The sequence below is a fragment of the Diabrotica virgifera genome, chromosome 2 (assembly GCF_917563875.1).
Source record: "Diabrotica virgifera virgifera chromosome 2, PGI_DIABVI_V3a".
Taxonomy (NCBI): domain Eukaryota; kingdom Metazoa; phylum Arthropoda; class Insecta; order Coleoptera; family Chrysomelidae; genus Diabrotica; species Diabrotica virgifera.
Genome location: NC_065444.1, coordinates 36,988,811 through 37,016,235, shown reverse-complemented (window position 1 = coordinate 37,016,235; position 27,425 = coordinate 36,988,811). Strand labels below are relative to the sequence as shown.

The 27,425-nt window shown below is 38.5% G+C and overlaps 1 protein-coding gene across 1 annotated transcript in view; it reads right to left on the bottom strand.

The window, feature by feature from the left end:
- LOC114327407 (probable chitinase 10) overlaps positions 1 to 27,425 on the bottom strand; it is a 127,095-nt gene that overhangs the window by 30,638 nt on the left and 69,032 nt on the right. The window contains exons 21-29 of the mRNA XM_028276017.2: positions 25,974 to 26,233; positions 24,016 to 24,227; positions 22,524 to 22,802; positions 22,291 to 22,465; positions 20,430 to 20,640; positions 19,999 to 20,360; positions 15,823 to 16,034; positions 15,010 to 15,288; positions 47 to 232 (exon numbers count right to left, since the gene is read on the bottom strand). Coding sequence (XP_028131818.1) covers positions 47 to 232; positions 15,010 to 15,288; positions 15,823 to 16,034; positions 19,999 to 20,360; positions 20,430 to 20,640; positions 22,291 to 22,465; positions 22,524 to 22,802; positions 24,016 to 24,227; positions 25,974 to 26,233 — 2,176 coding nt within the window. The remainder of the gene's footprint in view (positions 1 to 46; positions 233 to 15,009; positions 15,289 to 15,822; positions 16,035 to 19,998; positions 20,361 to 20,429; positions 20,641 to 22,290; positions 22,466 to 22,523; positions 22,803 to 24,015; positions 24,228 to 25,973; positions 26,234 to 27,425) is intronic.

The following is a 27,425-nucleotide window of genomic DNA, read 5'->3' as shown; positions in this document are numbered from 1 at the left end:
TTTGCGGAAAAACTATGAACTGTATGTTATATCTAAGCATTCTTACCTCGTAGTAAGCCAGGAAACCTCGTGCTCTAGTTTCTTCTCCAGCTTCTCCACCTCCGTACGTTGGCACATTTAAACCATGATTTTTATTATCGCTCAAGGAGAATGACTGTCCATATGTAGGCATTCCCATTACCAGCTTCTTCCTATCAGCTCCTTTTTCAATCCAATAGTTCATAGTGTAATTCTGAAAAAAATATATAGGTGTACACAATCAAAATAAATTAAGAACTCTTCTTCTTCAAGTGCCGTCTCTGCGACGGAGGTCGGCAATCATCATAGCTATTCGGACTTTGGAGACGGCTGCTCTGAAAAGTTCATTTGATGTACATCCGTACCATTCTCTCAGGTTGCGCAGCCACGATATTCTGCGTCTCCCTATGCTCCTTTTTCCTTGAATTTTTCCCTGCATTATGAGTTGGAGCACGTTGTATCTCTCTCCACGTGTAACATGTCCGAGATATTCCAATTTTCTGGTTTTGATTGTATTCCATTTCTTATGAAGACTTCTTTATTTCTTAAGAAATAATATAATACAATTATTTATTATTCACAAAGGGAGACAAAGGTAAATTAAAAATAACACTAAAATTAGAGCACCGACATTATATTTATCATGAAGCAAGTGAAAGAGAAATTACTAGAATACCACAGATCCGTATATTTATGTTTCGTGGACCTTACACCTTTCAACACAATGAAAGTAAAAGCAGAAGAAGAACTAACTGACCCAATTGAAATCAGTAATGGGGGGGGGGAATTCTCTGAGGGGGATTTTCTGAGTCCTCTATTGTTTAACCTGATCATGGATGAAGGAATTAAACAGTAAGAACAAAATAAGGATACCACATGGGAGAAAAACAACTTAAAATAATCTGAGAGGCTGACGACGCAATAGTAGATAATCTTTCAAAGTGAAAATAATTTTGAATGTATGTTGCAACAATTTATTATAACAGCCAGAAAATTTAACATGTTAAATTCCCTAAAATTAATGACAACATGCATGGTTATAACAGCAAATCTACAAAGATGTAAATTGGAGTTGGAGGGTCAGACAATTGAACAAGTGATGGAGTCTAAACATCTAGGAATCACACTGTGTAGACGGAAAGCTCGAAAAGGTAGTGGAAGTTCAAGTAAATAGAGCAAAGAGAGCCACAGGATACCTGAACGAAACAATTTACAAAACAGTCATCAGACCAATAATGCCATATGCGGCAGAATCACAATCAGACACAAAAAACAAAAAGAATGATAGCAATAGCAGAGATGAAAACCCTTAGTAAAATCGATGGTAAGAGATAATGGGACAGAGCTAGAAGTACACAGATATATATATGTATACAGAGTATACAGATATACGAAGGAGATGCAAATTAAGTGAAGAACACCAAAGACTGCGTAAGAAAGAGAAGAGTAGAACGGAACGACCATACAAGCCGAATGGCAAAATATAGAGTACAGTAAAACCTCGATAGAACGGACCTCTATTTAACGGACTTCGGATATAACGGACAAAAATCCTATCAAATGTAAAAAAAAAGAATAGGTATATGTGTGTACTTTGTACGCACGTAAGAAGTTAACTTCTAAATTATACTTCTATTAAGGTGAGTCGGGGTAAGATCGCACCAAAAAATGTAAACATGAAATTTGTCTGACAATTGTAAAATGAAAATTAGGCATAGAATTATAATAATATACATACTCTACTTTCAAGACATACTCTATTTATCTACAACAGCATTTCCCAACCGGTGGGTTGCGACCCACTAGTGGGTGTGGGTCGCGGCGTGGCTCTTACAGTAGCAAGCAAGCAAGCAAGCAATTTGATTTAACCCGACCTGTGGGATTTGTTCACCCTCTCGAAGGAGTACATTCGGGTGTAACAAGTCATTGGGGCGAGGTGTTTTGACCCGAGTTATACAGGGATCACCCCACCTCGCTCCAATGCCCCAGGCCATCCCTTTCCCCCCCATAGCACGCTGATGCGCGATGGAGGCACAACTATCGTAGCCAAATGCTCTTCACAATGGAACCCTGGGTAATAAGATTCCACTGTGGTATCCTAATCGAATGCAAAAAACTAGGCCCAGCGTGATGCGCTCTATGCCTTTATCTTCTTAATAACTTATCCGCGGTACTAAAAATTGCTTGCTTGGGCCCCGAGTCATCGTGCCGAGCCCCACTGAGCCCTGTTGGGCCCTGCTGGGCCCCGCCCGATGACTCGATGCTCTAATTTTTTTGTGTTTTTGGTTTTTTTAATTTTTTTGGGGGCTTTCGCCATTTTTTTATTTTATATGAATTTTTTTGGGGGCTTAAGGCCCTTCTAATTTTCTAATATTTGCTTACCTTGGAGGTGGTCGTGGTACTTGGACTTCGTGGGTAACGCTATCTTCGGCACTTGTTTCGAGCTACGAACACACTACTATCACTTATCACTTTTAGTTTATCCTATAATTTGTTGTTTCGGGCGTCTGTGCTTCCATCGGTGGAACTCGTCGTATCTTAGCGTCTCTCGCAGTATGTAATTTGGGTGATGTTCTAATTCTGCGAATTTGACCCTTGCCTTGTCTGTCATGGTTTCTGTGACTCTCACCTGTTGGAGTTCTCTGAACAGGAATCTTTCAGCTACATATCTTGGGACTCTGACGGCCTCCCTCAAGCTGTTGTTATGGACTGCTTGGATCTTCTTCTTGTGTGTATTACATACGTGTCCCCATGCGAGAGACGCATAAGTTAATACCGGTAGGATTATACTATTTATCAATCTTAACCTTGTTTTGAGTGTTAGTTTACTTTTTCTGCCTGTGAGTCCTCTTAGATTCGCTCTTGCTATGTTGGCCTTCTGGACTGTGGCTTCTACGTGTTTTTGGAAGGTTAATCCTTTATCCATAATGACTCCTAGGTATTTGGCTTCGTTTTTCCACTCGATGGGCCTGTTCTGCACCCTCAATTGTTCCTCTGGCTGCTGTCTCCCTTTCTTGTATAGAACCGCTTGTGTTTTCTCTGAATTTATGGCTATCTTCCATTTGATACACCATGCTTCAATTTCTTCTAGTGCAGTTTGTAGGTTGGTCACTGCTATATCTGCGTTTCTATGCTTGGCCGCTATTGCTGTATCGTCGGCGTAGAGGCTCATGAGGGTACCTGGTGTTCTAGGTACATCTGCGGTGTATATCGTGTACAGCAGGGGTGACAAGACCGCTCCCTGTGGTACTCCAGCCTCCGGGATTCCGAGTTCGGACAGGACTTGTCCTATCCGAATCCTGAACCTCCGGCCGCCCAAGTACGACGAGATTAGCCTCGTCATCGCTCCGCTGTACCCGTAATCCCGCATTTTGAATAGGAGCCCCTTGTGCCAGACTCTGTCGAATGCCTTGCTTACATCCAGGAACGCTGCTCCAGTGTACTGCTTATCATTGAAACCGGCTGCTATGTACTCGGTTAGCCTGAGGACTTGTAGTTCGCTGGAGTGCTCTGCTCTAAATCCGAATTGAGCCTCTGGGATGATATTTAGTCGGGTTGTTTCCGCTTGCAGTCTGCTGAGGATGACTCTTTCCACTATCTTGCTGATCGCTGGAAGTAAGCTGATTGGCCTGTAGTTCTGTGGGAATGTGTGATTCTTGCCAGGTTTTGGAATCATGATGACACGGGCCTCTTTCCATCTGTTTGGGAATGTCTTGAATCTTAATATTGCGTTTATAATATTTGTGAAATACACTATAGCTTTTCTGGGCAAATATTTTAGGGCTCTGTTGGTTATTTCGTCGAGGCCAGGCGCTTTTCTCGGTGAACTATTTTTGATATGTTCATTGATTTCTTCCGGTGATGTTGGGGGGATGAAGTCCTCTGGGTCTTCTGGTCCTTCTTCTTGTTCTTCGACTTCTTCCAGGAAGTCGTCGTCTTCATCTTGGTGGAAGTTCAGTCTGCATTCATCTTCGAGTGTAGTCCTCATTGCCTCTGCTTTGTCTTCTATGGTGTATACCATGCCGTATCTTCCATGTAGTGGGGGGATGGGTTTCCTGTCGCTTCTCAACATTTTCTGGAGCTTCCAGACATTTCTCATGTTTGAGTCTTGTTCTTCCATCTCTTGTACAAAGTTGTCCCATTTTTCGCTACGGTGGAGTTTTAGGGCCGTTTGGACCTCCCTATTTAAAGTATTTGCCCAGGATTTATCTACTCTGTTTCTTGTTCTTTTTGCTGTTTTCTTTGCTCTATTTTTTTCCCTTATCAACTCTTGTGTTTCTTGTGGTATGTCTTTGAACCTTCCCATGAATATCTCGACATCTTCCTCTGTTGTGCTGTTTCTAATTGCCTCTTGGATGATATTTTCGAACTCTAGGACTTTTCCTTCTATTTCTTCTGGATTGTTTATTACTGGCACTATGTTTATTCCTTCACTTACTAACCTTTTGTAGTTAGTCCACTTTATTTTCTTTTTTGTTCTTTTTGGCGGGTTTGTCTCTTCCCATGTTCCGATTTCTAATAGGATGGGGTGGTGGTCAGTTGATCCTTCGTCCAGCGTGATTAATTCTGATTGCAGTCCTAGGTTTTTGGCTACAACTAAGTCGATGTGTGTCGGAAGTGCGTTTCCTGGGTAGTGGGTAGGTTCTTCTGGGCCCATTGCTATTGTGTCTTCGTTATTTTCTATGTATCTGTTTAGTAGTCGTCCATTCCTGTTCGTAGCTCTGTCGTTCCAGTTGGGGGATCTTGCATTCAGGTCTCCTATTATGATGGATGGTTCGGCGATGTTTAGGAACGCATCTAGGTCATCGTCCATTAAAGGGTCTTGTGGTCTTACGTAGGCTGATGTGATCCTTATTGCGCCTTGCCTCATGTTAACTTCTATTGTTGTGGCTTCCATGTTGACCAGTGGTGGAGTAGTGTAACTGGTGTGTCTAATACCCTTCTTTACTAGGATGGCCGTTCCTCCTGATCTTCTAGTGAGGTCGTTCCTATATACGTCGTATCCAGGAAACTTTAGGTTGAAGTTGTTGGTCAGTTTTGTTTCCTGAATTGCTACGATGTCCATCTCGTATCTGTTGGCGAGTTCATCTAGTATGTTCTGATTTGTGGTTATGCCGCCCGGGTTCCAGGAGCCTATCCTCAAGTATCCCCTCTCTGCCATTAGTTCTGTGCCTGCCTGGTGCTGAGTATCACCTCTTGGACTACCTTAGTCACGATGTTTGTGACCATCCTGACTAGGTACTCTTCGTCTGGGAGGGTTGGTCGGTTGGACGGTGTGTTGTTCTGCGCTGGTTGGTCTCCCTGCGTGGCTTGCGCGTAGGATACCCCGGTTGCCTGCTGTCTTCGGTTTGGTGGTGGTCGCTGTTGTGACCTCTGTGGTGGAGGCCTCCCCCAGGTTGGGCACCTAGGACATCCTCTGTAGTTGGCTGGGTGGCTCCCATTGCAGTTGGCACACGTTGCCTTGACTTCTCTGGCTCTCTGGCACTGCTTTGAGTGGTGTTCTTCGCCGCACTTCACACATCTCGGGTCCTTGTGACACGAGTTCTGGGCGTGATGGTACCCTTGGCAGTTGAAGCACTGCGTCGGTCCTGCTGCCTTGTGTAGGTCCTCTACCACAACTTTCATGTGGCACAGGTTCGTTACCCGCTTTGCTTTTTCCACGTCTTCCTGATCCAGTGTCATGACAAACATGGGTAGTGGCCTCCTTTTCCCTACTCTCGTAGACATGTTACGTGCTGTGTGGCAGGTTATTCCATATTGGTTTGCCATGTCTTCTTGGATTGCCTTCTCGGTGGTATTCGTGGGCAATCCTCGTAACACTAATTTTGGTTTCCTGTCTTCGTCGAGTGGAAAGGCTATCCATTGTAGCCTCTTTTTCTCTTTGGCGGCGTATGCTTCTGCATATTCCTCCACTATCCTTGTCATCTTTCTGTAGTCATCCGGGCTTTTAGCCTGGATGAGCGTCTCTCTGCCACTTCTGGAGATTTTGTTTGTGGTGATGATGCCTTTGCCCTGGGCTATGGTAAGAATAGCCCCTGTCTCGCTGACACTCTGTAACTTAATTACAGGCGGTTTTCTGTATGGTGTTACCTGGTTTTCAGGTAACACGGCTTCTTCGGCGTCTTCTTCGTTTTGGTTTGTTTCCATTGACACTGTATCAGTTTGACTGGAAGCGGCAAGCGCGTCCCTATCTGTGCTCGTGGATGGCACTCCTTACAGTAGCTGAGAAGCGAACATTATATATATTATATCACTGGTGAGGGATGGATCGCGAATACGAAAAAACATCAGAAGGTGGGTCGCCAGACATAAAAGGTTGGGAACCACTGATCTACAAGGTTACATTTATAGTTAACAAAACCGTATTACTGAAATATTAAAAATAATAATATATAGTCAGTGTGCGATCTTATACCTACTTATGGGGCAAGACCGAACAAGAGGTCAAAATTGTACAGAACATTCATTTGTCCTAATAAGGTGGAAGTTCGAATTCCGGTCTTCCCCAATGAGAAATAAAAATGGTCTGTGCAAACGATGGCAGTAATTTAGTATTTTATTTAAGTCAGTATATAACAAGAAATAATGTAATGCTTATGAACAAAACTGGACATAAAGGAAAGTCCCATTATAACTAAATGTGTGCTTAAGTAACTACAAAATAAAAAGTAATTTCTGGTGAAACTTAAAAAATACAACATTAATAATTTTAGCACAAGTTCATGCCAGAATATTCAATAATGAAAGTCATATATGAGCCTCGACGATCTTTTTCAGGTTCTGGTAAAATCATTACAATTGTATCTTTCGTTACAGTATCTTCGTCGGGTTGCTCGGGCCAAAAAAACTGGGCACTGTTATGCTTATGTTTTAAGCATTTTACCAGGTATTCATCATTCAATGTGTTTACCTCGAATAAGGATTTATTTTCTGTGGGACAAGACCGAATAGCTAAAGGACATCGCACACATCTTATGGAAAATATAATGTCACTCAAATTCAATAAAATTTATACGAATAGATTCGTTTTAAATTAACGGTCAAATCTTATCATTGCGCCAACTCTATATTTTCAATAATAAGAGCAGAAATTGATATAAATAAATCTGAAGTCAAATGGGTACGTACATAAGTTAGAGAGAGAAAAAATATTTTAAAATACCCAAATTGTCGGTACTCCATAAATCAGCGGATTAGTTTCACTAATCCGCTTAGGCCCAGCGGGGTTCAAGCTCTTTTGAATAGCACCCAGAGCAATAGTGCTTGTAACTGACACTTTTACTGACTCCAAAAATGTGATTTCGATAAACTTTAATTGCAATTTGCGCCGTAATTAATCATAATTAAGAGTTGGCACAATGATAAGATTTGACCGTTAAGTTAAAACGAATCTATTCGTATAAATTTTATTGAATTTGAGTGACATTATATTTTCCATAAGATGTGTGCGATGTCCTTTAGTTAAAAAAACACACTAAATCTAAGAATATTCACTTCCTAAAATAAGTGTAAGTAAGCACGCTCCAACTTTGGTACCATCCAACTAATCCGTAAAGCAAGCGAAAGCACTAACGGTGACGTGATTTTACGAAGTAATCCGAGTTACAGCGACTGTGGACGGTCTTCCCCCAGATTCGATCTTACCCCGACTCACCTTATATGATTTCAACGAAATAAATATATGAATGAAGTAAAAGTCAGACTTACTCTCAATCTTTATTATAACTTCCGACGACCGGTTTCGCTCTTTAAAATTTGTAGAGCATCATCAGGTCAAAGGTAACAAGTTACAAAATGCTACAAACAAAAACCAGAGTTAGGACATTGTCTGGTTGTAAAAGATGCTAAAGATCCATAAGATCAAGCCAATGTTGAATAACATACATAAAAGTAGCGAAACAGCATACCAATGCACATGCATGCAATCATGGGGGAGTGGTAAAACTTCCCCCAAGCGCACAAACATGTGCAGAAGCATACTATATATAATCATGCAATCATAACGTGTCGTACTTACATTCGGATACAAGGTGCTACCAACTCAGTATTCATTATCATGATGTTTCTGTTGAAGTTATGTTAACGGGATATGGTGGAATAGACGGAGGATGCAGCAAAGGTAAACAAATTTATGGGATTAAGGAATTCTTGAGGGTGATGAGATAGTTGGTGTAAGTCAACCAACAAATCTGTGCCTGTTATAATGTTTGTGTAGATCAAATACCTACTCTTAGGCGAACAATAATCCTACACGAGCAGTACTCGTCAAAGATCAAGTACGGACCTTAAATATTCAGTTTGCAACTGCACATCCAGTTCTTACATACACAATAAATACTCGCTACATTTGTGATCCAAACGTTGTCAACTTACATCTACTAATAAATAGAATTCTTTAATATATATAAATATAAATAAAATTAAAACAAAATCTTTAAAATCAACACACATTAAAATTGTATATATGTCATTCACTAATTTGATCTACACAAACATTATAACAGGCACAGATTTGTTGGTTGACTTACACCAACTATCTCATCACCCTCAAGAATTCCTTAATCCCATAAATTTGTTTACCTTTGCTGCATCCTCCGTCTATTCCACCATATCCCGTTAACATAACTTCAACAGAAACATCATGATAATGAATACTGAGTTGGTAGCACCTTGTATCCGAATGTAAGTACGACACGTTATGATTGCATGATTATATATAGCATGCTTCTGCACATGTTTGTGCGCTTGGGGGAAGTTTTATCACCCCCCCATGATTGCATGCATGTGCATTGGTATGCTGTTTCGCTACTTTTATGTATGTTATTCAACATTGGCTTGATCTTATGGATCTTTAGCATCTTTTACAACCAGACAATGTCCTAACTCTGGTTTTTGTTTGTAGCATTTTGTAACTTGTTACCTTTGACCTGAAGATGCTCCACAAATTTTAAAGAGCGAAACCGGTCGTCGGAAGTTATAATAAAGATTGAGAGTAAGTCTGACTTTTACTTCATTTAAAATGAACTCTCACATGCAACCCGTTCAAGATTTGAAATTATTATTATTATCCAGATTTAGCCATACGGCTCACACTCCCTCTAAGGGGAAAATTGACTCATCCCAGATACCTACGGTATCAAAAGGATTGAGCTCTGGTGGGACTCTTTCCGTGTTTTCGAGCCCTAGGTGACTTGGTATGCAGGTGTATCTCCCAAAAATTTTCGTACACATCTGGCCGTTGCGAGTAGTACAGCTTTCTGCATGGTCTTGTAAAGATGTTCATTTAGACCCAGCCTTTTTATGCTTTCGAGGAGGTTCTTCGGAATGACTCCAGTAGTAGACATAACAATAGGTATCGTCTGGGTACTTTGCATTCTCCATTGCCTTCGTATTTGAATTTCTAGATCTCTGTACTTCGCGATCTTTTCAGTGAATTTACTACGTAGATTATTGTTGTTAGGTATCGCCACATCAATTAGTGTTGTTTGTCTTGTTAATTTATTAACTAGTACGAGATCTGGTCTATTATGTGCCACTGTTTGGTCTGTGAGCACAGTGCGGTCCCAGTATAGCTTGTAGTTGCCATCCTCAAGCATACTCTCAGGGACGTATTCATAATATGGGAGATGGTCCGTTTGGAGAAGTCCCAGCTTGATAGCTATCTCTTGATGAAGGATTTTTCCCACTGCGTCATGCCGTTCCTTGTATTCAGTTGCAGCAAATGCCTGGCAGCCCCCTGTAAGATGTTGGATGGTTTCTTGGGCTTGACATCCATATCGGCATTTGTCGTTTTGAACCTGAGGGTCTTTGATGATATATTTCAGGTAGTTTCTGGTTGGTATAACCTGATCCTGAATGGCCAGTAATGAACCCTCCGTTTCAGGGAACATCTTTCCTGATGTCAACCAGTAGTTCGACGCTATATTGTCGACATAATCTTGGCTGACCTCATTGGGATGTCGCCCGTGCAAAGGTTTACTCATCCAGGCGCGCACTTTTTCGTCCTTAGTAAGGTGGTTTATGCGCAGTTCTGCTTCCCTCAGTTTGATCGGTGTTGTGTCATCTACTGCGCAGATAGCGCGATGTAGAGTAGATGTCTCAGCCTGCATCTGAAAATATGTTCTTAAATTAGCAATTTGTTTATCTAATTGCTCACCTATATCCATAAGTCCTCTTCCTCCTAAATACCGGGGTAATGTCGTTCGTTCTACTGCACTTTTAGGGTGGTGTTTTTGTGCCTTTGTGAGGTGTGTTCGTACTTTTCGCTGAAGATTTTCTATATCCGTTTTTGTCCACTTAACAATACCAAATGAATAGCTAAGCGCGGAACAAGCGTAGGTGTTTAGTGCCTTAAACAAATTTTTACTGTTAAGCTGTGAACGAAGCAGCTGTTTAACCCTTCTTATAAACTCAGTAGTTATCTCAGTTTTCATTTGCTTATGGTCAATTTTCCGCGCCTGCTTTACTCCAAGATATTTGTACATATCGTTGTCACCCATGGCCTCGATGTTCTGGCCATTTTGCATATCGAATCCACCGGGCTGTACCTTTCCTCTGACTATATTCAAAACACGGCACTTGTCTAGACCGAACTGCATACTAATATCATTAGAAAATGTTTCTACAGTTTTTAGCATCTCTTCTAGGTGTTCTCGAGTGGAAGCCATTAATTTCAAATCATCCATATACAACAGATGATTGAGCTTCGCTACCACAGTATTATTGCTTTTAATGCTAAAACCTGAGTCAGTGGAGTTTAATAGCTGGGAAAGGGGGTTCAAAGCTAAACAGAACCACAATGGACTCAACGAGTCTCCTTGAAATAGGCCCCGGTTGATTGCGATATTTTCGGTTTCGATATTGTGTTCACCAGGTATTTGGAGGTGAATTTTAGTCTTCCAATCTCTCATTATATGCCTTAAAAAGGTCACTATGTTATCATCTACTTTGTATATTTTCAATATATCTATTAGCCATTCATGCGGTACTGAATCAAAGGCCTTTTTATAGTCAATAAAAGCAGTAAAAAGGTTCCTTTTTTTAGTGAATGCCTGGTTAGAAATGACTGAGTCGATGATAAGCTGTTCTTTGCAACCCATGGAACCCTTAGCGCATCCTTTCTGTTGAGGCTCTATGATATTGTTTAGAGCACAGTGTTGGTAGATACGCCGGGTTACACAGGATGTGACCAATTTATACAAAGTTGGAAGACAAGTAATTGGGCGGTACTTGGATGGATCTTGGGTGTTATTTTGATCCTTGGGTATTAAACTTGGGTATTATTATTATTATTATTATTATTATTAAAGAAGGAAAAGGAGCCGAGGTCTAGGACCTATATAGCTCCATTTTACTAAAAAGAACTATGCAAAAAGAAACCTAAACTTAAGACTACATACGACTTATAAATTAATTTAATTTAAGAAAAGAAAAATTATTGTTCCCGTGGTACAGAACTAAAAGAGTCATATTTATTTTTGAAGCAATTTACAGATACAGCCCCGACGACGTCGTGTGGAAGTGAGTTCCAGGTATAAAATATTCTATTGGATATAGAGTTCTCACGACATTTACTGTGAAACTGTTGTCTGGCTAATTTGTATGGATGACCCCGCAATCTAAGGTCGTTACTCAAAGGGAAGAGATGTGATAGATCTATCCCAAACCTTCCCTGTAACGCTCTATAAGCAATTATTAAATCCCCACGAAGTCGTCGGTCCATAAATGTAGGATAATTTAAGTAGGTTAACCGTTCTTCGTAGGAAGGACGACGACGGCCATAAGGAATTCTTGTTGCCCATCTTTGCACAGATTCAAGTCGATCAGAATCCCTTTGCCAGTCGACATTCCACACGGGTCCGGCAAACTCTAAAATAGGTCTTACATATACACTAAAGAGAGCAACAAGATTTTTTGGCGATATCTTAGAGAAAGTCTTAGATAATAAGTAAACTGATGTTCTAGCTTTATTGCATACCGACTGGATATGTTCAGACCAAGATAATGTTTCCGTCACAAGTACACCCAAGTCTTTTTGCTGCGAAACAGTTTTTAGAGAAACATTTGAAAGTACATACCGATTCCTTGGATTGTTTTTACCTAAATGTAGAACTGCACACTTGGATGTGTTTAATTGCAAGCACCAATCGTCTACCCACTTAGCAACCTCTTGAAGGTCGGTCTGTAATTGATTGTAACCAGAAAAGGGATTTGCATATAACTTTGTGTCATCAGCGAAAAGCGACATGTTACTTTTAAGGTGAATTGGCAGATCAGCAACGTACACTAGGAACAAAATCGGCCCCAACACTGAACCCTGCGGAACGCCACTGTATACACTAAACATTGAGGAATAACAGTCACCAACGCGTACACAAAATTTACGGTTTATTAAAAATCCTTTAATCCACTCAAGTAAGTTTCCTCTAATACCGTTATGTTCAAGCTTAAATAGTAGTCTCTTATGAGGAACTCGATCAAAAGCCTTAGCAAAGTCTAAATATATAATATCGACAGGTTGATTACTGTCCAAACAAAGAGACCAGTCATTAACACATGTTAACATATTAGTAACTACCGATCTTCCAGGTACAAAACCGTGCTGGGAAATAGGAATTCTATTATTGTTTAAGAGAAAGTTCATAACCGATTCGCGAATAACTGATTCCATCAATTTAGCCGCAATGGATGTTAGACTAATTGGTCTATAATTGTCAGGATCTAACTTGTCACCTTTTTTATAAATTGGAGTAACACTAGAGATTTTCCAACCATCAGGTAAAGTGTGTGACAAAAATGAGGTTTTCATTATAAAACTTAACGGATGGATAATCGAGTTTGCACACTTCTTAAATAAAATTGCGGCGAAACCGTCTAATCCGGGAGCGGAAAAGGATTTTAAACACAAAATTTTTTGTTTAAGAATCTCTGGATCAAAGTCTATGTCACTAATATCGTAGTTACTTCTTGTAGAAACAACACGTAAAGTATTCGGAAGAGCCTCCTCGATTGTAAACACTTCTTGAAATTTTTTGGCAAAAATAGTAGCAACTTCCATTTTCACTGAGGTTGGTTCGCCTGTTTCGGTTTTTAAAATAGGTAACGAAACTTTAGATAAAATAGAATTTCTGACATATTTATAAAGAGGTTTTTTGTTCTTATTTGAGGACAGTTGGTTTTCAAAATTTTGTTTAGATTTAAAAATAGTTGATGTTAAGTTATTAGAAAAAGTTCGATGATTGAGGTAGTCAGCATTCGTTTTACTTCGTAAATACTTTTTCCATAATGACTTTTTAAATTTTATAATTTCAAATATTTCTGCACTTATCCATGGCTTATTAGGATTACATCTACGTTGCACATAATGAGAGTTCGTGCGCATGGATTCATTCAGAAAATTTTCAAAAATTTCCCACTGTTTGTTAACATCCTTACCATTCAACATATCTGCCCAATCTGCAGTAGATACATCTAAGTTTACATGATGATAGTTTATTCTTTTATATGTCATTAGCATATTATTTTGTAATATTTCCGACTTGAGGATCTGTATGGAAGTTGAAAATAAATATACTTAAAAGTTTATTTCTATTTTATTTAATAAATAAACTAATTTTGATATTACCACTTTCAAATTTTTTTTATTAAAACACCAAAAATTAAAAAAAAGGATAACAATATCGTCCGTGTCAGGATTTGAACCCGGGACCTTAGCGTTATGTAGTCGAATGCTCTACCAATAACCCATCCGGGTTTTGTTTTTACGGCTTCTGGGACGTAATTACAAACGACAGTGACAAGTAGATCAAGTGAAGTATTAAATATAAAAATGTTTAAAATACTTATTATCTTACTCCCAAGGAAGACAAATCCAAAGACACAAAAATAATAAATATATTTACTAAAAACACTAATATATTATTTTCAAACCTTAGTTGCGCTGATACAATAATACATTGGATAATTTAGCAACTAACAACATACTGTCGGTGTGCGCATGCGCCAGGGAATGTAAAAATTCACCGTCGTGCCTAAAGAAGTATAACTTCAAAAATTGAAAACCGAATTCTGGAAGAAAAATCAGCAAGGACAGGTTCTCGGTCCTGCTTTGTGCTAACGCCGATGGATCGTTTGGATTGACTGCTATAATTGTTGACAAATCTCGTAAACCTAGAGCTGTCAAAGATATAATGCATTATCTGCCCGTTTCATATTATAGCTCTAATAAGGCATGGTTCATCACAGATATTTTTGTACCTGTATCTGCAGTGAGAAAATTTCAAGAGAAGAAACGGGAAATACCGCCGAAAGAGATGAAATTTTTGTTGATTTTAGACAGCGCTCCTGCTTACCCCATTGAAAATATTCGACATTTTGAAGATGGTAATTTCTATGTTTTTGACAAAAAATACATCGTTTATTCAACCCAGAGCTCAGTGAATAATTTTGGCAACCAAAAAAAAAGTTTAGGTATAGATGAAGTAGAAAAGTAAAAAAGTAGCAAAAGAAACTTGATTCCTTGTTCAATTACAGATTTGTACACTGTATATAAATACAGCAGACGATATTTTCAAAAAAAATTTGAATGATTTTAAACCTATTTTTATATAACGGACTTTCGGCTTTAACGGACATTCCATCCCCCAATTAGTCCGTTGTATCGAGGTTTTACTAGTAAATATGGTGAGAAACGGTTCCCAAATAGGCAGTCGATCAGTGGGTAGACCACAAAAACGACGTAATGACCACTTACTGGAGGCACATTGAAAAAACAGACAGGGTCGTGTCTACACAAAAAGAAGAATAGGAGAGGAAGAAGTGTTTATAATTATTGGAAATGGATTTAAATTTTAACAACTTTTAAATTTTAACAAGGTTATGACTTGCTCAGTCTATCAAGACTGTAAATAAATCGTGTAGAATACCTACTTATTATTGCATCTTAGTTTTAAAATAAACAAATTCAACAATTTTAAATGTCTATATACTTACGGTATTAAAGAATTCATTACTGTCTTCAGGATGCTCGTACATAGGGGAAACGTGACCTGTTACTTTGTCCCACTGTCCGTGATAATCGTAACACATAACTGCTATCCAGTCCAAATATTTCGATAGTAGTGGAACATCATAACCTTCATCGATAACTCGTTTACTGGGCGAAACTGCAGCAGATAGAAGCAAGCCTTTGGGTTGGAAGGCTTCATACAGTTCTTTCACTAGCTCTGAGAAGGCTTCTTTGTCGGAGGATGGTCCTTTTTTGCAGTCCACCTAAGATACAATAGAAAAATGAGGATATCAGAGCAACAGGGGCCTAAGCACAAAAACAAAGTTTTGATAAAAATGCAATCTTTGCATTCGTATTTCTATTATGTATATGAGATGACGCTACAAATTATGTAGCGCCATTTAGCCAAATATACAGTTGAGTCCACGAGTCTTTACCCGTGCGTCATCATTTAAAGCAGACGAAATAAGTCGATGATAAGTCGGAATTTGAAATTTACTAAACGCAACAGCAAGTCACTTACTGTCACTTGCTGTTGCGTTTAGTAAATTTCAATTTCCGATTTATTTCGTATGCTTTACATGATGACGCACGGGTAAAGATTCAGGGACTCAACTGGTAGGTTGTGTAAGGCCTCTGCTAATCCGAAGATTTAATGTTGCTGCTTTTATTGATATATTAATCTAAAATGCTCAATTTGTGGCTTAGGCCGCTGTTGCTCTGAAGACCTCATATATTAGTCAGCAACAATCCTTGAAAATGCATAACGGATTGAGAAGGGATAATCTTTTACTTACTTGCCAACATTTTGGATACTCCCAATCAAGATCTAGACCATCAAAGTTGTTTTGCTCTATGAAATCTACAACATGCGTCACGAAGCGTCTTCTTGCCGATGGGCTGTTGACCAATTTAGAATATTTGTCACCAGCGGAGTCGTTCCATCCGCCTATAGCTATTAATACTTTTATTCCTTTAGCTTTCAAAGCTGTTACTTTCTCGTAGAACTCTAAAAAAAGAAAATATGGAAGCTCGTGTTGCCCACGAAGAAAGCATAGAAAACACTAATAACTGTAAACAACTTTTCAAGTATACTCGATCTTAGTTAACAAAAGTCTCTATCCCTTTATTAAACAAGGTAATGGCGATATTCCAAAAAATAACTAGAGAATCCCGAAGGCCAGAACTTTCTTCAAGATTTTCTCTTTCGAACCCACTCATTATCATTTGCCTAACATAGATTATGTGTTTATTTAATACATATATTTTGCCTTCCATATAGAAAACTGCATCTGTAGATTCCTAATTCATGTAAAGTGTAATACTTCGCTTAATACTTTTTATGGTGTTGTAGCGACAAGTTACAATAGCTACAAGTTAAAATATCATGGACAGAACACGTAACGAACAAAGAGGTTCTGAGAAAGATGAATAAATAAATGGAAGTCTTAAATACAAAATCAAAACTAGAAAATTGGAATATCTCGGATATATTACACGTGGAGAGAGATACAACTTGCTCCAATTGATTATGCGGGGAAAGAGTCAAGGAAAAAAAAAATTAAAGGCACTCGTGGGAGTGCCGACAGAAGTGAAAACTTCTTATAGTATATAAATTACGAGCTCATAATGCTTTTACCCCATCCTAAAAGAAGTGCTATACCTATATCATATACCATATACGCGATGCGTATGCCCTATATGCTATTTATGTATACATACACATAATTTATATATGTACAAAATTTATTTCAGCGAAGTGATGACGGTCGCAAATTCAATACTTTTTAAGATCGAAGTGCACAACGTCCCTAAAGAAATTTTCAATTCAAAAATTTATTTCGTCGAAGCGATAACGGTCGCCAATTTACTACTTTTTCCCCATCCAAAAAGTGCACAACGTCCCTCAAGAAGTTTTCACTTCAAATATTTATTTAGTCGAAGCGATGATAGTCGCTAATTTAATACTTTTTACATCGAAAAGGTACACAACGTCCCTAAATAAGTTTCACTTCAAATATTTATTTTGTCGAAGCGATTACGGCCCTAATTCAATACTTTTCCTCCATACAAAAAGTGCACAACGTCCCTATAAAAGTTTTCACTTAAAAATTTATTTCGTCGAAGCGATGACGGTCGCGAATTTAATACTTTTTTACATCGAAGAAGTGCACAACGTCCCTAAATAAGTTTCACTTCAAATATTTATTTCGTCGAAGCGATGACGGTCCTTCATTCAATATTTTCCCCCATCCAAAAGTGCACAACGTTCCTAAAGAAGTTTTCACTTCAAAAATGTATTTCGTCGAAGCGATGACGGTCGCTAATTTAATAATTTTTCCCCATCCAAAAAGTGCACAACGCCCCTAAAGAAGTTGCTACTTCAAAAATTTATTTCGTCGAAGCGATAAAGGACGCTAATTTATATTTTCCCCATCCAAAAAGTGCACAACGTCCCTCAAAAAGTTTCCACTTCAAAAATTGATTTCATCGAAGCGATGACGGTCGCTAATTTAATGCTTTTTTCCATCGAAAAAGTGCACAACGTCCCTAAAGAAGTTTCACTTCAAATATTTATTTCGTCGAAGCGATGACGGTCCATAATTCAATACTTTTCGCCCATCCAAAAAGTGCACAACGTTCCTCGAGAAGTTTTCACTTCACGAATTTATTTCATCGAAGCGATGACGGTCGATAATTTAATACTTTTTTCCATCCAAAAAGAGCACAACGTCCCTAAAGAAGTTTTTACTTCAAATGTTTATTTCGTCGAAGCGATGACGGTCGCTTATTTATTACTTTCTCCCAATCCAAATTTAATAATTTTTCCCCATCCAAAAAGCATAGGCGTAACCAGGATGATCCTAAGGGGGGGTTATAACTATTGGAAAGGGGGGGGGTTACAACTACTGGAAGGTCTCTGAAGGGTATGGTGTTAAGCGCATATAGCTCAATGTACATCCCAATGGGGGGGGTTATAACCCCCAAAACCCCCCCCTGGTTACGCCTATGCCAAAAAGTGCACAACGTCCCTAAAGAAGTTGTCACTTCAAAAATGTATTTCGTCGAAGCGATGACGGTCGCTAATTTAATAATTTTTCCCCATCCAAAAAGTGCACAACGTCCCTAAAGAAGTTGCCACTTCAAAAATTTATTTCGTCGAAGCGATAAAGACGCTAATTTATATTTTCCCCATCCAAAAAGTGCACAACGTCCCTCAAAAAGTTTCCACTTCAAAAATTGATTTCATCGAAGCGATGACGGTCGCTAATTTAATGCTTTTTTCCATCGAAAAAGTGCACAACGTCCCTAAAGAAGTTTCACTTCAAATATTTATTTCGTCGAAGCGATGACGGTCCATAATTCAATACTTTTCGCCCATCCAAAAAGTGCACAACGTTCCTCGAGAAGTTTTCACTTCACGAATTTATTTCATCGAAGCGATGACGGTCGATAATTTAATACTTTTATCCATCCAAAAAGAGCACAACGTCCCTAAAGAAGTTTTTACTTCAAATGTTTATTTCGTCGAAGCGATGACGGTCGCTTATTTATTACTTTCTCGCCATCCAAATTTAATAATTTTTCCCCATCCAAAAAGTGCACAACGTCCCTAAAGAAGTTTTCACTTCAAAAATTTATTTCGCCAAAGCGATTGCGGTCGCGATGACGGTCGCTAATTCAATACTTCTTCCCCACCTAAAAAGTGCACAACGTCCCCAAAAGAAGTTTTCACTTTAAAAATTTATTTTGCCGAAGCGATGACGGTCGCGGTGACGTTCGCTAATTTAATAATTTTTCCCTATCTAAAAAGTGCACAACGTCCCTAAAGAAATTTTCACTTCAAAAATTTATTTCGTCGAAACGATGACGGTCGCTAATTGAATAATTTTTCCCCATCCAAAAAGTGCACAACGACCCTCAAGAAGTTTCCACTTCAAAAATTTATTTCATCGAAGCGATGACGGTCGCAATGACGGTCGCCAATTTAATACTTTTCCCATCCAGAAAGTGCACAACGTCCCTAAAGAAGTTTTCACTTCAATACATATACGTACAAAATTTATTTCGCCGAAGAGATGACGGTCGCGATGACGGTCGCGAAATAAATCCTTTTTCCCTATCGAAAAATAGGTTTTACATTTATTTTAAATTTAAATATTTCTATACAATTTATGTATAGATACACATAATATAGATACGTACAAAATTTATTTCGTCGAAGAGATGACGGTCGCTATGACGGTCTTTTTCCCCATCCTAAAATAGGTTTTACATTTATTTTAAATTTAAATACTTCTATACAATTTATATATACATACAAATAATATATAGCATAAGCGATGACGGTCGCAATGACGGTCGCGATGACGGTCGCGAATTCAATGCTTTTCCCCTATCCAAAAATCGCACAACGTCCCTAAAGAAGTTTTCACTTCAAAAAAACAGGGAGACGCAGAATATCGTGGCTGCGCAACCTGAAAGAATGGAATGGATGTAAATCAAGTGAACTTTTCAGAGCAGCCGTTTTCAAGCGACAAGCTACAATTACTATTTTTGAATTACTCATTTTAATTACTAATTTTTAATAACTTTTCTCCCTAAATGAAATAATACACAATTTACATTTATTTAAAATTTACATTTTTTCCGCTCATAATATTCAAAACCCTTTTTATATTATTAATTGCCTAAACCTCTTTCAGTTTTTATGTATACAAAACGAAATACCATATCTAATCAATTACATCATCCAGACCCTTACACTTTTTACCGAAATAAATATCATTAACAGTTGTTTTACGTTTTATTTTATTTGTTTCCGTGGATACTAAAGTTATCACACGCATCCAACACATCCCCGGAACAGTGTTATGTGGCCGTAACGTGAAGTGAAGAAGAATAACATGACGTATTTTCCTGTTCGATTATTTAAACGTTAAAAAATTAAATACTATTAAAGATATACATACTGTTATCAAAATCAGCCCAACTGTCATGCGGTTTGATTACCAATTCATCGGTGTTCAACACAGCAAATCCGTAGACAATGTGGGTACAAAGATCCGGATCAATGTCTTGTGGAAGATATTTTCCTACTCCTTGTCGATACCACGCCCAGTTGGTAAAGTAGCAGACCACTTTGTACTCTGAAGAAGCATCTACCAGTGGTTCGGAATGAGTGGTGCCTCTTTTTTCTTCTTCTATTTCGACAGCTTCTGCTGGTTGCACTGCCGGAGTATATAGGTCATCAATGGGCTCTTGTTCACCGGTACCTGGATCGGCTAAAGTGTTTCTGATTATTGTCAGTAGCGGATGTCGGCCTTGTCCACACCTGAATAAGAAAAATAAGAAAGAATAATAACACATTTCAACGTATAACAAACGTAACATTTTTACATACCTATCTTTGAAATCATCCAGATCCAAGGCCCATATCATACCACCTCCCAAGTCCATGCGTCTAATGTATTCAGATTTTTTCCTTATCATTGCTTGATCGTCGAATGAGAGCCACTGGTTTCCTTTATATGCGTAGGGACCCATGGCACCTGTAGGATCTTGTACTACGGTATAACCTCTATTTTTAATCATGTCACATATTTCGTAGTAGGCTAAAACAAAAAAATCGATTGATTTGTTTATTTTGACATTAACATTCACTGAATAAGAAGAAACAACAAAGCGACATAGGCGTAACCAGGGGGTGGTTTTGGGGGTTATAACCCCCCCCATTGGAATCTACTTTGAGTTTTATACGCTTAACACCAATATGTGTTGTTGACAAATCAAGCCATTTTGAAGTTGTAATCCCCCCCTTAGGATCATCCTGGTTACGCCGTTACAAAGCGAAGACAAGAAACAGCTCGGGGAAACAGGCGCACAGTAGAATTAGAGGACGATATTGATGGTTGATCATCTGGTTAATATTCCCAACCTGACATACGGATGTGAATCTTTTACCGTAAGAAAAGCTGAAAGAAGAAAGATAAACGCTACTAAAATGTTCTGTCGGAGAAGAATGTTACGAATTCTGTGGACCGACCACAAGACAAAAAATTCAATTTTAAATGAGCTAAAGGTCAGAAAGCGGCTCTCCATCAAAGTCCATCTTCAACAATCAAAATATGTTATGAGAGCAGATACAGAAAACATGGAAAGACTTATCAAAAGAATGCTAGAAGGCCGACGATCACGAGAAATATTCCCAACAAAATTAATCGACCAAATTACAGGAATATGCAAAACACCTATGCATGAGTTAAAAGAAATCACTAGAGATGTAGATCTTTGGAGTTGGACAATACACAGCACGATGACCACTACACTCCCTCTGAGGATCAGGACTGAAGAGAGATTGAAACAGTAGAACGTTTCACATATCTGGGAGTTGCATTCAGCACGGATGGAACAGAAGAACCAGAAATTCAAAGAAGAAATTATTATCAGGCCAATAGCACAGTATAAAGAGGGACAGTAAAACCTCTTCCATGTCGGCACTTTGATCTCAAGAAGTAATACCGGCAGTTCGCAATTGGTAATTCACCAGTGGTGGATGCGGGTTTTCCCTGTTAAAACCCGTAAGTTTCTATGCGACTAGCCATGCGAGAGTGGGGCAAAAGCGACTGAGAACATTGCGCGGTCGCCATTCGCGACTAAAGATTTTACTTCCAATTTTTCGGAGAATGGTTCTACTGTCCCTCTTTATACTGTGCCAATATTATATTAAGGATGCGAGACATGTGTGATGACAGAAAACACAAGGGGAAAGCTGAAAGATTTAGAAAGAGAAGTCCTAAGGAAGATATTATTTGGACCTATAGAGATCCAGGTACAACCATGAGCTCTACCAACTGTTCAAAGAGGCACCTATCTCAGAATTCGTTAAACTTCAAAAACTTCGATGAGGTGGTCGTGTAGTGAGAATTGAGGCCAAACAATTGCCGAGATATGGCTTAGATAGTAAAATGTAAGGAGCAAGACCAAAAGAAAGGCCACGGAAAAGAAGGGAGGATGAAGTGGCAGCGGACGAGTAAAGTTTGCTAGAGAGAATTAAAGAGAGAGACTGATAGAGAGAGATAGAGAGAGATAGAGAGAGATAGAGAGAGAGAGAGAGAGAGAGAGAGAGAGAGAGAGAGAGAGAGAGAGAGAGAGAGAGAGAGAGAGAGAGAGAGAGAGAGAGAGAGAGGAGAGAAAGAGATCATATCAAGAAAAACGTTTATATGTCTACATTTTTTGTTGATTCAGAAAAGGAAATGCTTTACCTAAAAATCCTGCAGCTCTGGTGTATTCTCCTGCCTCTCCTGGACCTGGGGCATTTGCATTTAGTCCGTTCTCACTTTCTTTCTCCAAACGGAAAGATTGACCGTACAAAGGCATTCCCATTATAAGTTTCCTTCGTGGCACACCCTCTGAGATCCAGTAGTGTACGGAAAAATTCTAGAACCAAGATATTAGTTTTACCTGTATACATAAGAAAAAGATAGTTGAAACTTACCGAGTTAAAGAATGCTACTTCATCGTCGGGATGATAGAATAACGGAGCGACATGTCCGGTTTTCTTGTCCCACTGTCCGTGGAAATCGTAGGTCATCACGGCGACCCAGTCCAGATTCTCAGCGATAGATGGCACGTCGTACCCAGCATCGATAACAGTTTTGCTAGGTGAAACTGCAGCTGTTAGCAAGTACCCTTTCGGTTTAAAGGCTTCTTTGAGCTCCTTTACGAACTCTGCGAAAGCTGGTTTGTCAGAATCGGGGCCTTTCTTACAGTCCACCTGAAAATGTTTGTAGTTTTATTAAATATCTAAGTATTACAATTCCCAAAGATAAGTTACAGAATTCTGTTCAATCTTCCTTGTCAGTCGTCCGATTCAGACATCGTGCCACCTTGAATTTTCAATGATTTCTCTTAAATTGTCTCCATCTTTCTCTATCCTATGCAACTATGAAGCAAATGTTTAGTCCAGCTTCGACCTCTTTTGTAATGTTTGGAAGCAATTTTTGTAATGTGGTCCACATACCTTGTTGGTGATCTTTCTCGGGCTCTCATTCCTTGTACCATCCTCTGCAATGTCAGCTTCTTCAGACCATCTCTGCACCACATGATCAAAGTAAGCGGTGGTTTTTTCGATCACGATTTTTCGAAGCCTACTTGTAAAGTGCAGCTGCCGGGTTCTTCTTGCGTTCTAGGGTATTCGCAATATTCTTAGCCAGCAACACATTTAAAACGCTTCTATAGTGTGATCACTTCCTTCATATAGTGTATTAACTTCCTTCAAAGACCAGCATTCAAATCTGTATAGGGACTGTTCAAGTATTACGTAACGCAGGTTGGGGGGGGTCAAAAATCTTCAAAAATTGCGTTACGTAATAGTTGAACGCCCCTTACAGTGCGTTACGTAGGGGGGGGGGAGGGGGGTCAATTCAAAAATCGCGTTACGTAATACTTGAACGCTCCCATAGACAAAATAAGATGACCATTGTTATAGCTTCTCCATACTTTGATGAGCTTCGTCATTGCTCCCTTGGTCATGGCTGACCTTCTTTTTATTTTTTCTGGTACATCTTGCGGAATTCGTTATGAGGGTGCCAAGATACACCAATTGATTTACCACTTCGATGCAATTGATTCTGACAATATCTAGCTGGTTGTTATTTCTTCCATCTTTGACCATAATCTTGCTTTTAGTTAATATATGGACAGTCCTCCTTCCAAACTCATTCGTTCTATTCGTTCTAACAGCTCTGTCAATTCTTCCAAGGATTCGGCGGAAAGCGTTGTATCATCTGCGTACCTTAAGTTGTTGATTCTTCTGCCGCCAATGGATATGTCCCTTGCCATTCTGAGACTGCTTCATGCATAAGGGCTTCTGCATATAATTAAACATCAATGTTCTTCTATTGAATAGTGACTTATGTATGTATTTTCTATAGTGAAACACTAAGGTAAGGTAGAGTTGTGATATTATAAAGCAAACACTACTTTACCTGCCAACATTTTGGATACTCCCAATCCAGATCCAAACCATCAAAGTTGTGTTTTTCTAAGAACTTAAGTACATGCTCAATGAACCTTCGTCTTGCAGCTGGATTATTTACCAGTTTCGAGTATTTATCTCCCAAGGAATCGTTCCATCCACCGATCGCAATTGAAACCTTAACACCTTTCGCTTTATATTCCACTACTCTCTTGTAAAATTCTGAAAATTAAAAGGTAATTGTGCAATTTTTTGGAAGGTTGTGGAATATCCCACTTGGGGCTTTTTAAATACTCAAGTTAAATTTAATTATTAAACTATAAGCTTGAAAATAACATGGTATTAACCAAAAATATTGCATGAATCTGTTCAATTTCAAATAACCAATATGTGTGTTTGTTAACAGTCGAAAAACCTCTTGCGCGAACCTGTAGTAGGTGAGGAAATAAAGCACTAAAATCGCCTAAACCTATAATTTTTTTAAAGTACCTAAGTAAAGACGGATCGTTATGAATCCTTTTGCACTCGATTCGGGAGAGCTTCAGGAAAATTTTTGACTACTTGGCATGAGGAACAAATGAAAATTGCAGTTTTGTAGGCGGAAAATCCATTTTCCAAAGTGATGATTTCACTTTTCATACGCGGGGTTTTTGAGGTCGCTGAACAGGAATATCGGGTCGGCGAACCTGTAAGAGGTACCTAGGCCCCGGTATCCCGGAATGCACGTTGTCTCCTAGAGTTTTATGGAAATTCATGATGAAGATCGTTGAAACTTGTTAATACGTGGTTTTTGTAGGTCGTTGAACACGAATATTGCTTCGGCGATGCTGTGGTATCTACGTCATCTCATGAAATTTTATGAAAATTCGTTATAAAAATAGTTAAAATTTATTATCTCGGTGTTTTTGAGATCCCTGAACACGAATATTGCATCGAAGATGCTGTACAGGTACCTGGCGCCCTGTAGGTATCGACGTCGTCTCCGGAAATTTTATGGAAATTTGTAATCAAATTTTCTGAAATTTGTTATTACGAGGTTTTTAAAGTTACTGAGAGTTACATATATACCCGAGGTTCTGAAATCTTTATATCTAAAAAAAATTATTATTAAATCTAAAGAAATTTCCATTTTTTTATAATTCACGCTCTGAACTAAAATAATCTACTCACTGTTGAATTTTATAACGAATTTCCATAAAACTCCAGGATATGACGTAGACGTCGGCCACCAGGTACCTCGTACAGAATCTTCGATGCAATATTCGTGTTCAGCGACCTGCAATACCCCGAGATAATAAATTTTAACTAGTTTCATAATGAATTTTCATAAATCTACAGGAGATGACTTAGATTTCGGGCACCAGGTATCTCGTACAGCATCACCGAAGCAATATTCATGTTTAGCGATCTCAAAAATCTCGGGATATCTAGTTTCAACGATTTTCATAGAGAATTTCCATAAAACTTCAGGTGACGACGTGCATACCGGGATACCGGGTACCAGGTACATCTTAGAGCTTCGCCGAAACGATATTCCTATTCAGCGACCTTAAAAACCCCCCGAGCATGAAAATTTAAACTGCAATTTTTATTTGTCCCTCATGCCAAGTAGTCAAGAATTTTTCTGAAGCTCTTCCGAATCGAATGCAAAAGGTTTCATAACGATACGTTTTACTTTAAAAAAGTTAGAGGTGTAGTGCTTCATTTCCTCGCCTATAGGGTCAGCAGAAATTATGTGTCTATAAAACTCTAAGAAACTATAGACTTAGTATTTACAAGCAACTTTTGGCTTTACGATATTATTATTGTACATATTAGAGTTTAGACACCATCAAAGAACGCAAAACGCGATCTTTATCGTTCACATTGCAACAAGGCAAATCAGTTGTGCTAGCCAGGTGACGGCCCGACACCACGCGGTATAAAGAATATTTAAAAGTATGTTAAACAATTGATAAAGTAACTTACGATTATCAAAATCAGCCCAGGAATCGTGTGCTTTGATCACATAGTTGGAATAATCCAAAACAGCAAATCCATAAACGACGTGTGTGCAGAGGTTCTCGTCTATATCTTCTGGTAGATATTTGCCGTACCCTTGTCTATACCAAGCCCAGTTTGTGAAGTAACACACTACTTTAAAGTACCCAGATAACGGTTTCAGTGGCTCTGGTAGTGGGGGTTTTTCAGACGTTGGAGGGATTGGAGGGTGCCATTCCCATTCGTTTCTGAAATATTGTGTCAAATAAAATTCTATCCAAAAATACAAAACAGAACAAAAAGTTGGTGATATTAAAAATAGTAAAAAAACAACACATAGGAAAAGCAAGATCAACGTTCGTAAAGATGAAGTCTTTTTTCAGAAGTCACAATTTATCACTTGGTACCAAAATCTCTATCATCAGATGGTATAGACGCATTTTAAGAATTTCATGGATGGATCATCTGAGTAAAGTGACGGAATGTGAAATTACAATTCACAAAGAGAAACGACAAAGAGAGAAACACAATCAAACAGCCCAAATTGGAATATTTTGGCCATGCTATAAAAAAAGAACAGATATGTATAATAATATGGCTTATAGTCGAGGCATTGAAGGATTGAGGTGTCGATTTTTTTGCAGTAAAACGGATTTTAAGAGGTAACACAGACGGGGTGGCGTACGTCGACTGAACCCCCGCTGAGATGTCGATAGCGACGCATCCCTTACTATACTTTGATGCAGTAACACACACCTGACGCTCTTAAAATTTTCGATGCAGCGGCTTTCTGGCGACATATCCTGGAACCCATCCACCGCCAATCGGTTTTATGACTTCGACGGCATATCATAAATGCGTGTATCGTGGTGCAACACAGACGTTTCAGCTGTTTTCTAGCGAATTCTGTAGTGAGTGTTGTCAGATCGTGTTTTTGTGATGGGAAATACACATGTAGAAAAATTAATTAATGAAATTCAGATGAGACCAGCTATTTGGGATATGCGCATTGATGAATATTCAAACAAAATAATAAAAAAAACCTTATTTATTATTATTTATTATTTTATTTATTTATTTATTATTTTATTTATTATGCTCTACAGGCCTTGTCTTTACAATTTTAGATAATACAGTTTATGCTAATAATTTATATATAATTTTATTTGATGATTAATAACTCCTATTAATAACACTAATAACTCCTGAAAAGATTATTTAGACATTCTTGTAAAATTAAAAAATATCTCTGGGCCTTTATTATATTAATTTCGTTAATATAATGTGTAAAAAATCCCTTATAATTTCGTTCCTTTATGATCGGATGTATCCAATATCTGCGTTTCTTTCTTTCTTTAATCTAACATAAAATAAACTTGTATTTATTACAAAAGACAAATCGTCATAACTTTCAGACATCGTATCGTACAGCAGCCAACA